Source organism: Falco punctatus, assembly GCF_963210335.1.
Source record: "Falco punctatus genome assembly, chromosome: 5".
Taxonomy (NCBI): domain Eukaryota; kingdom Metazoa; phylum Chordata; class Aves; order Falconiformes; family Falconidae; genus Falco; species Falco punctatus.
In genome coordinates this window covers 19,832,999-19,849,274 of record NC_137584.1, presented here as the reverse complement: position 1 = coordinate 19,849,274, position 16,276 = coordinate 19,832,999, and the positions used below count along the sequence as shown (strand labels likewise).

At 40.6% G+C, this 16,276-nt stretch overlaps 1 protein-coding gene across 2 annotated transcripts in view; it reads left to right on the top strand.

Moving 5' to 3' along the window:
* The window catches only part of AGPAT5 (1-acylglycerol-3-phosphate O-acyltransferase 5), a 60,468-nt gene that overhangs the window by 39,838 nt on the left and 4,354 nt on the right, over nt 1-16,276 (top strand). The window contains exon 7 of one of the 2 annotated variants that reach the window (XM_080387758.1): nt 1,395-16,268. The exons of the other annotated variant lie outside the window; for it this stretch is intronic. Within the exon in view, the coding sequence (XP_080243884.1) occupies nt 1,395-1,573 (179 nt within the window). The 3' untranslated portion in view covers nt 1,574-16,268. Of the gene's footprint in view, nt 1-1,394; nt 16,269-16,276 lie in introns of those variants that run through there. 2 annotated transcript variants of the gene reach the window in all.

Genomic DNA, 16,276 nt, shown 5'->3' with positions numbered 1-16,276 from the left:
TAGATGTGGTACAGCCATATGCTTGTTAATATACAGAACCAACTTCAGTTGCTTTGTAATGCCCTGGAGATAATCTCCACAGTGCTTCAGTCATCTTGTGATACCTTGGAAGGGCATTGTTCACCAGTGTCTAGGCTTTACAATAGTTACCTATGACATTCCTGCCATCTCCTTCCCTTCCCTGTTCCTTGCAGAGAATATTCTGTACTCAAATTCTGCATACAGGTGCTCTTTGCAGTTAAAATGAACTTGGGGCCATAGGCAGCAGGTGCCATTTACTTTCATGTTTTTTTCTAGCACTGGGATTTGGCATCCTTGTAAATTCTCCCTCTGTCTCTTTCCCTCTTCTGTGCTACATATGTGTACATGTGATCTAATTGCTGAAATGCATGTATTTTAAAAGGAAAATACGTAGTAATAGTTTTTTACTGGCAATTTTCAAAATTACTACACATACCCCGTAACCTTACAAATGCTTAACAGCATTTTGTGCAAGTGGGCTTCACTTGGTGTAGTATTTTAAAACACCTATAGCACCTTAAGAGAATGGGGTCAGTCAGTGGTGTGTTCCCCAAGTAATCTAACCAGAAAATAAGTTTGGGGGGGTTCTGTTGGGGAAAACTCTGGGACAGAGAGCTTCAGGGTTTGCTGGTTTTTGATTACACTTGGTGGTGGAGTTACTTATTTATTTATTTATAGTAATTCATTTACCTGCATTGTCACTGGAGAGCCAGACATCTTTTTTCCAGTTGTAGTTGATGTGTTATTCAGCCATATCTGTGCACAACTGTCTGTTGCTAGTTGGCTCAAAGTGGCACTTTTGAGTCTTCTGCATTACTGATACAGAGCGGGGAAAAAATGCCACCGTAGTTCCGCAGAGCTGTTCAAACTTTTGGGATCAGTGTTGGCTGAGGGACCTGCAGGGAATTTCTTAGCTATCTTACCGCTCCTTTTCTGGCCTGGTGTCAGTGGGACTTGTTACTTCTGCTGCTAGAAATAGTTTGTAGAGTGGCTGTTTCCATGTCACTTCATTAGCAGATGTAACTCTTTGAGATGGTGTAAAGTTCACATGAACTCCTTCCAGCTGCTAGTTGTTTAGAAGTTCTGGAATTGTGTGGGTTTATATTTTTACCCTGTTTAAAATTCTTTTGGATAGGTGAGCCACAACACTGTGTATTGACTTAACATTTGTGTTGTACCGTAAGGTCTTAGGATGGTTTTATTTTATGTACGTTTTGTTCCCAACAGGAATTTTTTTTATGGCTAAATTTCAAAAGTGCTTTTCATGATTTAACATTTTTTATTTATAATTTTCTTTTTAACCTGATTTTACAGATTTTATTATTTAAATCTTTAATTTTATTTTTTTTAAATACCTTATGACCCTCTTACAGACTTACTTGAAGACTGGGCAGCCTCCTTCTTGTCCTGTTACTCAACCCTTCTGAAGACCCCCTTCAAAACAAATAGGACCATTTCCCCTTCCCTGCAGCATATCTTGTTTCCTGACTTAATTATTAGGCAGTTTCAACCATTTTCATGCTGGAATTTTCACTGCCTGATGGTTAATTAAACTATTAAAATGTCATTACCTAATGATAAGATGGCAAATGTTCAAATTCCTTATAAGACCTCTTCACCTCTTGAACCTTCCAGTTTGCATGAAGCATGATATCATTACAGAAAGGGAACTAACAAATTTAATTTCCTTGTTGGCTATTTCTTGCATCCAGTGTCAAGTGTTAATTAGGCGGTTTGGGGTGGCTACCCCACATCCAGCCTTTGGAGACTCACAGTGGGGCAGCCCAGGCGTATCTTTCAGCCACCCTTACTATTAGGGCTGGGGTAATCACTGTTTCAGCCTTGGGTAAAAATAAGTTCAGTAACATAGAATGAAGTGCAGCCAACCAGTTGTTACCCATTACAGAATAGGTAGATGAAATATCCATGTAGGATATCTATGCTAGTGTGGCAGTCACGTGTATTCCATATAATATAAATTATGTAGATTAAGGACACTTTAGAAATGACAGTGTGGAACATAGCTGTCATTCTTTTAGGCCCTCCAGTCATAAAGTGGAAGAAAAACATTTCTGTTCTAAGAGATCAAGATCATTTCACCATTTGTTATGCAGAAGTCCAACAATTGGTCTGTCCAGGGATATAATATAACAAGAATTGAATTACATGTTGTTTTGGATCTGACATTTTTTAGCATTATTGCTCTTTTACCATACTAAAATGAGTTATAAAATGCCATTTTCATGTGTGCATTTCATATGAACATTTCATATTTGTGCCAATGCTGAATGAGAATTTTGGGTTTCATTCTCATCGGAATAAAATGGCAGTGTGATCCTGGTAATTTTTAAAAGATAAGGTCGACGTGTCTTTTTCAATCTAGCAACTCTGATTGAAATTTATTGCATGGAAAACAAACTTCTGATAAACACAACTTTACTTGAGGACTGTATTTCCCATAGTATGACATTTCCCATGTGAATGAAATCTGAATTCCACACAGATATAATGTGTTTCTTGAAATGCATTTTACTTTCAGTTCTATAAATCTCAATTCCTCAGAAGAGCCTCTACCACTTCTGGAAAAACCCATACTTACCCAGGGATCTGGTCAGCTCTCGGCTGCTGTCTCCAGCAGTAAACAGAGCAGGTTAAACAGAACATTTTAGTGACTGTGAATTGTACTACCATGCTTTATCTGAGAAATTATGGTAGTAAACTGTAAATGGGTAAAAAGTCTGAAGAAAAAATGAATTGCATTTTAAATTTTGTAATATGAAACTCTTAGTGTAAATAGACTTTCTTAGCAAAATCAGGGTTTTAATTTTTTTTCATTCCAACAAGCTTAAATATCACAATGTTGACTTGCTTAACAGGATTAAACCACAACATAGTATACTAGCCAATGGAAAATGGATATTCACCATCTTTTCTGCATTAGTGCTTTGAGAAGAGGGGTGAATGCTAGGCACACCTGGTAACATAGTACCTTTTTAGAGCAGGCAAATTACTATAGTATATGCTTTCAAATGCGTTGAACTTTTTGTCAGTATTTATGCATTTTAATGTTCTGTTGGCACTTTCCAGCTGCAAGTTGTTTGGTTTAGAAGACGTCAATTTGATTAGTCTTAGACAGGGACTACTAAGATTAGCTTTAGACAGGGATGTTGCTTTTTGCTATTGCTTCACATTCAGTTGTGACCAATGGATGAATTTTTTTTCCTGCCATTTATTTGTTATTTTTTCCTTTTGATTCCAAGAAGTTTGGATCTTGGTACATTTCCAATGAAAGCTTATCCTGCACATGGTAGTCTTTCCAAAGAACAGCGATTTCCCACAGATTTCTCCCCTATCGCTACTGAAGATGCTTTGTCCAGATTGTTAATGAAAGAACGTGATGGTCCTGCTTAGGGAGGACCATCCTGCTAGACAGTATTTATTTGTGGTCATTAGGATAAGTTGTAAATAGACATATGGGCATAGCTGAAGTGCATCTCAGGTACTGAATTCTGGAAAAACTATTTAGAAGGGAAAAGGGGTGGGGGGGAAACTCTTGTGCTGGATTTGTTGATATTTACTACCCTGTCATTAAGTAAAAAGTAGAAATAAGCTTGGGGAAAAAAAATTACAACCTAGTGTTCCCCCTTCTGAATGAATGTCCTAAGTGTTCCATCCAGCTTTGCCTGGTGTTAGGAGGTAGGTCTCGTGGGACATGGGAACCGTTGTCATTCTTGCACCTGAAAGAGCATTATGTACATCTGCATCTTTATTATTCTGCCTGAAGGCTTTAACATAACCAGATGGTATTCATCTGGCCGTTGTAGATGAAAGACTGTGTGAAATAGCAGCATGTGACAACGGTAAACACTGAATAAAAATAGCAAGTACATGTAGACTCTGTCTTAAAGAAGTCAGAAGAATTCCTTAGAATTATTGACTCTGCTGTATATAATTTCCAGAGCAAACACTTTGAAAGCATGTGTATTGTGTACATTTCTGAAAATCTGTACATCACTTGATCAGTATAATTTGAGGAGGTCAGACTAGCCTAACTTCCCTAGGGGAAATTACACTTTTCCAAATGCTTGCATTTTTGTTAGGACCCAGTTAGACAGTGAAGTACAGGACAATGGAAAAGAAGCTGGAGCAATAGAAACCAGTCTTTGGTCTGGGCCGTGGCCCAGATTTGATCACATCCATTGTCTTTCAAGGTTCAAAGAATGATAAGAAGTAGATGGTTACAGATATGTTGATAATAAACTGATATACAGTAACAGGAATGTAAAACTGTCCAAAGTAAGATTTACCGTGATGAAATGACTAATAATCTGTTCAGATCTCTGCTAGCTGTTGTGTTCTTACTGCATGAAAGAATATGGAAAAGTAAATGGCAATTATTTTAGAGCAACTGAAGAAAGGGTGTAGATTAGAACTGAGGCTGGATGTCAGCACTGGTGAAATTTGCATTTTAACATGTATAGTAGATCTCATATCAAGAACTTGTAATTCCGCATCTGTTCAAGCAATATTTAGGTAACTACCTTTCATATTTCAAAATGTAAATTTCCATTTAAATACTTGGAGGAATTTTGATAACAGTACTAGTCGACAACATAGTTCTGTGATATTCTATCATTCATTTTTCCTTTAAAGGAAAACCCTGGTTTTATTTTGTGTAAAATATTAAAATACAACTTTTTTTGATAACATGATTTCACCAAGTACCACAAAGTAAATAAACTATCATTCCGTTTAAAACTGAATGCATTTTAACTTGTCCTCCGTAGGACTAGATCTGTCATTTTAGAGCCCCTGTAATTTCCTAGTAAAAATAGTTTGGATAAGATGAAAGCCTATCTGTTAATTTGTGGATGGCTTATTTGAAATGGCACTTTGAACACAGATGTGGACATATGCATCAATATTCTGCAGATAAGGACCGTCTGGGTAAACACAAAGTATTTTCGTACTGTAACAAATAAACATTTTACTTCTCAAAAATAATGATGTTTCACTGAAGAGCAGCATCAGGTTATGGGAACGTATGCAGGTCTTGCTGTAGTTCTTCACAGGACTCCAAAAAAATAAGAGAAATTACTATCAGTCTGAGTATGAGTGGCATCTCTGTTTCTTTACATATCTCAGAACAAGGCGGTAAAGATGACACTATTCAGAGTCCCTGTAGCCCAGTTTTTTGCCTCCACCAACAGTCAAAAAACTGCCTAAGGAGCAGTGTAAGAATAAGGCAAGCACAAATGATTCTTCCTTTTCCCACATCACAAACACCTGTGGGTGCTGCATCTGAGTGTTATTAACACCCACCACAATGGGAGTAATAACCCCCTACACCATCCCTTTGAGCCTAGAGTGTGTGTGCCTCTGTAAACTAGGACGTTGTGTATCTCTGTTACTCTCAAGCAGCTCCTACTGAAGGTAGATATCTGTAGCTTCCCTTTGGGAATTAGTGATCAGAAAGCACACGGTCATCAAAAACCTCTGCTACACAAAGAGGATTTTGGAAGTATTTACACTGGAGATTCATAAAATTACCCTGCACACTGGGCCTCACGCACATAAGAAGCATTCAGCTCCCTAGGCAGCATTTATGTACAACAGCTCGAGGAACTCCTGATCTTTACTCAAAAGTGTATCTAAACCCTGAGGATAACAATAACAACTTTAATTTCTTCACACTATCAGGTTTGGCCAGAAATATGTTGCTGCTTAGAGAGCCTGTGTTTATTTTTGCCTTTTTTGTTGATCAGAGTCTGTTTCTTCTACTCTGTTCTGTATTTATCAAAACAGACTGGCTGAAGGAAAGGCAAAAACATCAATACTAGCAGTGCTGGCGTAGTTCCGAACAGATCCTGTTTATTTGCTGGAGCATTGTTTTGAACTGGTCCAATCCTCGTATCTTTTCTTGCCCCCCCCCCTTTTTTTTTTTTAATTCTAAGTTCAACTTCTTTTTTCCACTTCTGAAACTTTAAAAATGTTCCAAGACAGACACAGATTATCTAAATTTGCTCCTTTCCAGTTACCAGCAGTGGGGTACCCTTTAGATGCAGTAATCCACAGACCTAACCTGATCAAGGTTCTGTTGCTGGCAGCCTATTGATCAAAACCATTATGCTTTTGTAGGAAACCTCCTGCTAACTTGGGCCACATACAATATTTACAAATTCTTACAGAGCAGTACAAAGGCCAGAATGCATCTGTTAGAATAACAGATTAAAGCACTTGAAGATTGTTTCAGTGCAAGTACTATGGGTCTTCGTCAAATACCATCTAGTTTCAGCAACATCTTACAATGACACTCTGCTGTTCTCCAGTGCTAATACTGGTATAAAAAACCCATATGTACTATTTTCTGATAATAATTTTAAGAGAGTCTTTAGATCTGGGCATCTTTTGGAAGGTACAGAAATGTGATTATTTACCCTCGAATTTGCAGGATTAATTCTTACCTGTCATCTTCAGGATTTTTTAATATTATTTTTTAAGATGTCATATCATTCCCTCTGCTTCCCTTCTCCAAACTGAGAATTCTGGCTTTTTAATCTCTCTCCTTGTTTGTAATGCAAGTGCTTTTTCTCCTTAAATCTCCTTTTAGTTGGCCTTTTCTTTGGCTTTCTCTGAGTCCAGTACAGCCTCCTGTGGATACAGGGACCAGAACTGCACATGGTATTTAAAATGTGGGTTCACAATCTTTCTATATATCTACAAAGTGACTCACTTGCCCTGTTCTCAGTGTCCTTGCTGATGCCACCCACTATCTGGGGTGATTTGGGCTGCTGCTGCACAGTTGAGAGGATGGTTTCAGAGAACGGCCGCAACTCCCAAATTGTAAGCACCAGTTCCAAGTTAAGCGTCGTGTGATTAGGTTTTCAGGTTTTTTTTCCCCGTGTTTGTTTATGCTGAAGCTTGGCTGCCACATTTTCACCCAGTTTGTTCAGCTTTGAGGTCCTGTTGGAGTTCAGCCAGCATTTGACTACCCAGAAGAGCTTGAGGTCCTGAAAAAGATGTGAAAAACTGTTTTTCACTGTTTGCTCTCTTCTTCAGCTCATTGGTCATGACACAGAATAAAACCAGTCCTCGCATCAGTCCCTGGAGGACATCATTTGCTGGGTTTTTTCCATCCTGAAAAGTGACCATTAAGTCCTTCCATTTGCTTCCTCTCCTTTAAGCAGCTTTCAGTCTATAAAGCATCATTTCCTCTAATCCCATGGCAGCTTAATTTCTTTAATAGCCTTCAATGTGGAACCCTCTCAGAGACTTTATGGAAATTTAAATATGTCATGTCCAGTGAATTCCCTTTATCCGCCTGCTCCTTGACACTGTTGTAGAAATCCATCAAATGGGTGAGACAGAATTTCCCTTTACAGAATCCATGCCAACTTTTTGCCGACAGACTGTGATTATCTCTGCGTGTAGTGATGTTATTATAGACCCTGCTATCTTACCCAGGGTGGTAAGACTCTTTGGTTTGTATTTCCTAGCATCATCTCTAAAGCCCTCGTTTGTAGAAGGGTTCCATTTTTATGGGACAGTGGGTGTTTGTGATGATAGGTTACACATCTTTGTTTTTAAATTCCACATTTGAGAGCTTTTGAATGATTGCTGTCTGGACTTGGTGACTTCCTGACATCTAACTTGTTTATTTAGTCTAATACTTGCTGTCTGTTTACTTATTGATCTACTTCCTTTGAGGGATCTGGTACAAAGAATGCAATGGGTGTAGGAATCAAACATTTTCAGCAAGAAAAAATAATACAAATAAATTTTTGAGCTTCTCTTGCATTGGCTTATACTTTACCATGAGTGCTGCTCTTCACACCTTTGTCATCCAGCAGTTCCACCAGTGCCTTACCCGGTTTACTGCTTTTAATTTATTCAGAAAAGTTAAAATGGTAAGTGCATCCTTTGCATTTTTCAAGTCCTTTTTATTCCTCATAATTTTATGTTTATATTTGGTGTGAGTGGTTTGTGGCTTTTCCTTTGTTTGGACAAGATTTCCATTCCTCAAAGAGAAGGTAGGAGTGTAGTGGTAGCCTCCTTAATTTTCTCTTTAAGCCATACAGATGGGTTTCAGACCCACCCAGACTACTTCTTTTGCAGTATTATACATCTTTTACCTGGGTTTCTAATAAGAGTTTTCCTGGGATTTGGTATTTAGGGGGTCTTTTTTCACAGCCTCTAGGCTGCCTCCTTTTGCACTGTTTCTGCACTTTGGGTTTTTTTCTTTCCCTCCCTCCCTTATTACATAGTTCTTTAATTCTGTGTTTGTGCACTGGATTCATTAGGTCTCTTTCTCTACATTGCTTAAATTAATTGTACAGTGGTTCCAGTGCAGTTCTCACTAACACTGTGCACCACTGAAGACCACATCGGGAATGTATCTTTTCTTGTGGGTTTTGCTGCTAGTTGTTCCAGGAAACAATGTCGTCTTTTTTTGTCTTTTTTTTTTTTTTTTTCTTTCTGTTTTTTTCATTCGGTTAGTTGGTTTTGGTTTGGGTTGGTTTGGTGTCTGTGTCCCACACACCCCACCCCACCCCACTGCATATGCCTCATCCTGATGAAGTGTTGATGCAGTTTGATAAAAGGTAGCTGGAATCACACGCTCTTGCTGTCAGTCCTGAACTTGCAGCTCTCAGTCTGGCTTGACAATTTCTGGTCACTGTTATCACACTTATCAAGAAGTAATTTAAAAATCTGTCTAAGATATGTTTTATTAGGGCCTGGGATTTCCATCCACTGGGATTTCTGTCCACAAGGATTTCATTGTGCTTCTGTCTCATTATTATATAAGGCTATTACACTTTATATAACCCTTCACACACTCTGCCGTTCCCTCACCTGTACATCCTATTATGCCATTCCTATAAACGTGGTAGCCTGATGACATTGCATGATCCTTCAAGACCACTGGGATACCTGCCTTACAGGGGTAATCTCTTGGTGCCAATAATTATTTTTCTTCTGTCTTCATGGTTAGGCTTCTTATGCTGGTACAGAGGCGCTTCTGAGTTTTGCCCTCACATTGAATTTTAGCCACATCCACCTCATAGGTTACGTCCCTCTGAACAGATTGCTTTTCCTGACCTCCAGCTTTCCCCAGCTGCTAGTTGAAATGCGCCCTAACTTTTTTTAGTTTTCATTGCCAGCACCCTGGTTTAATAATGATTCAGGTGCATCCCATTTCTCATCTCAGAAGGTCCCCCAGCTCCTGAGGTGCTTACTCCATACGCTGTGCCCCTCGTGCATGCATGGAGGCTCTGGTCTCAGTGTGCCGCTCAGGCCTTGCACAGGGGATTAGCAGTATTTCTGAAAATGCTGTTCCTCAGGTCCCAGGCAAGCTTCCACGTAGCCTGCACAACATCCCCTCCACGCTTCCCTACATCAGCAGTACCAGCAGGTGCTAGTGCTGCCTACTCCTCCACTGCTCCCCAGGTTAATCCATCTAAACAACCTGTGCTGTACCCTGGATGTTTGCTTTCCCATCTAGTTCCGCTTTGCTGTAGCACTGCTCTGTTTTGTTAGAGCAAGCCGTGAAATAGTTTCCTGTCAGCTCAACTTGAGGTGACGGAAGGTCTCAGGCAGAGAAACAACACAGCACTTAAATTAGTTTGTTTTGCCAATGGGTTGTTACTTTGGTGTACCAAGTAAATGAAGGTGGAGAGATGGGATTTCTTTCTTTGAGGAGGGGGATAGTTTACCAGCTGCTTCGGTAGCTGCACACTTAAGTCCAGAAAAATGGACATTTTAAAAGGGTGGAGAAAGCATCTACAGTTCAGAGAGGAATGAATGTCTTTGCTATCACTGTTTTGCCAGTGAAACTATAAGCACCACAACATGCAGTGTTCTATTCCTGAAGAGACATACTCTTATATGTTTGAAATGCTACTTATTTAGAATAATAAAGGTTATTCAGATTTCAGTTTCCTGTGATAATCACTTTCAGTTTATCACAAACAGGAGAGAACCAGGGACTCTTTAAGCAGACACTGCTATGTCAGGCTACAGTTTGTCCTTCCTTAATTTTGAAGGACTTTGGCAATAATTACATTGCAGTAAAAGAGCTGATGTAGGAGGTTGAAATCTGAGCTACTTTATTGCTGTCATATTTAAAGTGCATATAAAAATAGACTTCATTAGTAATTGAAAACTGGAATATCTGTTTAAGTGTAACGCCCCTGTCACAACTTTCTTAAGGGGCAAGGCAAATAATTTGGAGTTGTGGAATGAACTTCTGTGGTAGAGTTAAGAGGAAGGTGGTCTGAGGCCATTTGTGTGTCCCTTCTCAGTTACAGGTATGGCTGTGCTTTAGAGCTTCTCTCCTTCCCTTACTTTCCCTGGTAATGCTGATAATTGAAAACAGAATTAATTGGCTTTTGAAGGTGAGAAATTGAAAACTGGTACAACCTTGTGGAAGCCCCAGCAAGCAAAACACCCTCCCAAAACATTTGTTTGGAATTAAAAACTGTAGACCAGATTCCTTTTCTGCAGGCTGTTGCACCTTGTTCATTAATCCTAATTCAGCACTGAATATTTCAGTCCTGTGTTAGTGTGAATCTTGTCCCACAGAAGGAAGGCCCCAGTGTCACAGTTTAAGAACAAAAAATGCCCAATCCACTGCGTTACATTCAGTTCCTTCCTTCTGCAATGGTTGGTCACTAGAAGCATTATAAACATTCTGCACTTGCATCTGTTATTTAGCCAGATAGAAAGTGTTATTAGGAAATTATCTCCCGCACAAAAGTCAGTCCACTTGGCTCCCACACAGCTTGTTAGTGTTCATTTAACCCAAATTGTGCTCAGTTCTTGATTGACTAATGCTGTCCCTGGTACAATGTTTGATTATAATGTGTGATTTGCACTTAAGTTTTGTCTTGAAGGAAAGTTCAGGCCTCCTTGTTCCTGCTGTTAATTATAAGGAATTCTGGCAAGTTTAAGGATCTGAAAAGCCTGTCAGATGTTGGCTTGAGGGCTAGTGTCCCTGAAGTTGGATATAATTTGCACATAATAAATTGCTTCAATAAGATTTTATTTCTGAGCTTAATTACGTAAGTCTTCTGGGAGTTAAGCTAATGTGAAATTAATAGTCGTGGGACCACCACAATCCTTTAAAGGTTGTGGTGATAAAATCCAGCTGTTTCTTCTCAAAAACAACCTCTCAATATATTGTTCTTACCCACTGGTGTTCTTATGTGATTGCAGTGACATTGTCCGTCTAGAGAAAAAAAATTGGGATTAGTTGCATTAAACCCTGACATGAATTGGATAATTAAAGACTCGTCAGATTGCCTGAGTAGCTTGATTGCATACATTATAAAGTCATCTGCAGATGTCCTGAGTGCCCAGGCTTTTGATAAAATGGCTTTGATTCGATGGATGGAAATCATAGACTAATAGAATCATTTAGGTTGGAAAAGACCTTTTTGGATCATAGAGTCCGGTCATCAACCCAGCACTGCCAAGTCCACTACTAAACCACGGATGTCCCTAAGTGCCACATCTACATGTCTTTTAAATACCTCCAGGGATGGTGACTCAACCACTTCCATGGGCAGCCTGTTCCAATGCTTGACAGCCCTTTTGGGGAAGAAATTCTTCCTAATATCCAATCTAAATCTCCCCTGGTGCAACTTGAGGCCATTTTCTCCTGTCCCATCGCTTGTTACTTGGGAGAAGAGACTGACACCCACCTCACTACAGCCTCCTTTCAGGAAGTTGTAGAGAGTGACAAGGTCTCCCCTGAGCCTCCTCCTCTCCAGACTAAACAGCCCCCGTTCCCTCAGCCGCTCCTCATAAGACTTGTGCTCCAGACCCTTCACCAGTTTTGTTGCCCTTCTCTGGACACGCTCCAGCACATCAACGTCTTTCCTGTAGTGAGGGGCCCAAAACTGAGCACAGGATTCGAGGTGTGGCCTCACCAGTGCCGAGTACGGGGGGACGATCACTGCCCCAGCCCTGCTGGCCACACTGTTTCTGATACAGGCCAGGGTGCTCTTGGCCCTCCTGGCCACCTGGGCCACTGCTGGCTCATATCAGCCGACTGTTAACCACCACCCCCAGGTCTTTTTCACCAGGCAGTTTTCCAGACACTTCCCCAAACCTATAGCACTGTGTGGGGTTGTTGTGACCCCAGCGCAGGACCCAGCACTGAGCCTTGTTGAACCTCATACAACTGGCCTCGGCCCATGAATCCAGCCTGTCCAGATCCCTCTGCAGAGCCTTCCTGCCCTCAGGCAGATCAACGCTCCCACCCAGCTTGGTGTTTATGCGAAATTCCTGAGGGTGAACTTAATCCTCTCATCCAGATCACTGATAAAGATACTAAACGGAACCAGCCCCAATACAGAGCCCTGGGGAACACCACTTGTGACCATCTGCCAAGTGGATGTAACTCCATTCACCACCACACTTTGGGCTCAGCCACCCAGCCAGATTTCTACCCAGCAAACAGTACACTTGTCCAAGCCATGAGCAGCCAGTTTCTCCAGGAGAACGCTGTGGAAACTGTCTCAAAGGCTTTACTAAAGTCAAGGTAGACAACATCCACAGCCTCTCCCTCATCCGCTAAGTGGGTTACCTTGAAAAAGGAGATCAGGTCAGTCAAGCAGGAACTGCCTTTCATAAACCCGTGCTGACTGGGCCTGATCTCGTTGTCTTGTATGTGCCTTGTGATGGAGCCTAGGATGATCTGCTCCATAACATCTTGGGCTCCCCTGCCCAAGATGGCCTCCAACCACCACATCACCCACAGGTCCTTCTCTGTTCACCAACAGCGGGTCCAGCAGGGTGCCTTCCCCAGTTGGCTCCCTCACCAGCTGTGTCAGGAAGCTCTCTTCCACACACAGCAGGCACCTCCTACACTGTTTCCTCTCTGCTGTATTGTATTTCCAGCTGACACCTGGTAAGTTGAAGTCTCCCATGAGAACAAGGGCTAGCAACTGTGCGACTTCTCCGAGCTGCTTGTAGAATATTTAGTCTGCCTCTTCATCCTGGTTCAGTGGTCTGTAACAAACTCCCACCATGATATCTGCCTCGTTGGCCTTCCCTCAATTCTTATCCATAAACACTCAACCCTGTCATCATCACCATTAAGCTCTAGACAATCAAAACACTTTCCAACATACAAGGTGACCCTACCGCCTCTCCTTCCTTGCCCATCCCTTCTGAAGAGTTTATAGCCATCCATCATGATCCTCTTTAGGGGAGCACCTGCAGCTGCAAATTACACAGTCTTTGGCAAGGCTCTACTAAGTCAAGCTGCAAGGGAGAGAAAGGCTGTGGAGATGGGCATTGGGATTAACAAAGGTGAGAAATTAAAACAAAGTCTTAGGATCTTCACATATGGGGACTTGGTTTAGACTCTTCGGAGATGACTAGTGTGGGAAGTAGTAAGGGTCAACTTGTTTTGGAACTTGGGCATAAGGTAGAAACCCAGCAGCAACGCTTCAATTTTTGTGGAGGATTTTTTGCTTTCTAAGATTTGTAGAGTTGCTACATTTCAGCTTTGGTGGTGGAAGGTGTTAATTTTCAAATACTAATGCCTTATTTGTGTTTTGTTAACTAGAGCTTATTATTGATAATTTACTCTGTTGCTGTCTTTAAATGACCAAATATCAGTATTTTTTTAAGCAGCTTAACATTAGTTTTAAAAATACCATATAGCTATTAATAATGGTATCTCATCTGGCTTAGAATTTTGTTTGGTTTGTAACTTTGCTTAATAATTTATAACTGAGATTATAAATAACATCAGGAAAGAGTTGTTTGTTCCTATACAGAACAGCCTATGTGCGGTGAAGCAAAAGAAACATACACTATGTAATGCACAGAATGTGTCTAACATCTTTTAAAACTAGATCTTCAGCCCTAGCTAAATTTGCATAGCACAGATGTTTTGTTTAGGAGTCTAGTACAAAAAAGACTATAATCTGGCTTCCATGCACGGGTTTTTTTAGATACAGTTTTGCATATTGTTAGAATGTTCCACTTCGTAGGTAATGGCACTCAAAAAGAGGATTTGCACATCAGTGGACATTATAAGCATTTAAGACAGGGATGATACATCTGTCATTTTAAAATATTAATAGTATGCTTTTAGGTGCTCATATAGTGAATGACCTTCATTCATGTGCCTAGATAGTATCCTAAGAGAAACAGATCTGGAAAATACTGTTGTGGTGGGTTGACTTGAACTGGGTGCCAGGTGCCCACCAAGCCACTCTGTCACTCCCCTCCTCAGCAGAACAAGGAGGGAGGAAAGTAAGATGGGGAAAAAAAACCCCTTGTGGGTCAAGATAAAGGCAGTTTAATGAAAGAATAGCAAAAGTCATGCGTGTGGAAGTGAAGGAAATCGAAAGACGTTATTCTGTACATCCCATCAGCAGGTGAGGTTCAGCCACTTCCCGGGAAGCAGGGCTTCAGTACGTGTAGCCACTGTTCTGGAAGACAAATGTCATAAACAATGAATGCCTCCCCCCTTCCTCCCCCTTTTTCTTAGCTATTATATCTGAGTAGACATCATATGGTATGGAATATCCCCTTGGTCACTTTGGGTCAGCTGTCCTGGCTGTGTCCCCTCCCAAGATCTTGCCCACCCCTAGCCTTTGGTGGTGGGCAGGGGGGAGGTTGGAGAGAACCACTGATTTCTTTGTGGTTAGCAAAAGCACGCACATAAACCTCAAGGTGATGTCTATACGTACCATCATTCTGGACTCCCAAGTACTTAACTTGTCTGCCACCTAATAGCTGTAGCTAGCAGATTATTGTACCAGAAACTTTTTAGCAACAGTTGTGTTTGCTGCTCTGTGGTGAAGAGGTGGACTTGTTTCTGGTTAGAGCCCTCAGCCATTTCTTCAGTTGGTGGTGTGTGGCCCATGTTGCTCCCTTTACCCCGTGGTGACTAGACAAAACCGCACACAGCACCTTACAGATTTCTGCTTCAAAATGCTGTAAGACTTTGCTGATTTCTTTAGCTGTTCTCCTTCCTTCTCCCTCTACAAGCCCACAAATACATTTGTACGAATAGGCTTTTGAAAATCTGTGAGGCAATTTCTAGTATACGATAAGGATTGCTTTTACAGCAGAGTCCTTAACAATCAATAATCCTGTAAAGCAGAAAAACAAATAGGGGGATATCTGCTTTGACAGACAATAATAAAGATGTACAGGCAGCAACAATTATGTTGCACATAGTCATTCCTCAAGATACCCCTAACAGTTAGGGGTCAAAGTCTTCCATACATCTGCACAGCTGTCCAAAGAATGTCAACAAGATAAAGGACCACCCAGTCTGTGTTACATTTGTTGCCTGTCGGTATTGTAGGAAGGCACTTCTGGTCCCTTTTCAAAATATGAACTGTCCAAATTTCTAAGCATTTCCATCCTCACATCATACATCTCTTCACAGGGATGCTATGGCTATTGCAATACCCTTGCTACTGATAAATGCAAATTATTACTAATACACAAATACTGGTTGGATTTTCATCCCATGAGCAGTATTCTTACCACTTGTTAGTTGTAAGAAATTCCACAAGGCTATTTGAGTAATGGAGTTTTGTTTGTAATTAAGGCTTGCTCGCTAAATTTTTCTAGGGACAAATTGAGGAAATGGGAGAAGAGGATAGCAATAGGACTGTCTCAAGCTTTGTAAGACAGAGGAAAAATGAAGGGATGCAAAATGGAAGGCAGCATTTTTTTCTGAGTCTTTTGAACTATTATACTTTTTAATTATAGGTTATTATTTAAACTGAAGCCTACTTCCTTCTTGACATACTTCAGGAAATCACTGTAATTCTGATTTTGTCATCCAGGAGCAAACAAAATTTAGATTTCAAAAAGGATGAGCAAAGAGGATTACTAACTTTAATCAAAACTGCGGGGTGGGTAACTTTATGACATCAAAGTTATTGCATCCCATGCTACAGAATGAGTAAATTGCTGCTGAGGTGGAAGTATAACATTTTCTAACACAGCATTTTATAGTTAGCAGGGTGCATTTTAGGACAGCTTTTCCATGCTGTACATGATAATGGGCCACCATCTCAAAAGTATTTAGGCCAGATGGCTTCCAAGTTTAGTGAAGTGCTCAGGGTCTGAACATGAAGAAGGGAGGCTTTTGAGAACTGAAGTTAGACTTTCAAGGCACTTAAAGCTACAAGGTCAGATTTCTGGTGTAGTTTAGACAAATAAACGTCCTACGGTGTTTTTCTAACTCAGTTCTGTTGTTTTGCTCTCCTTTTAG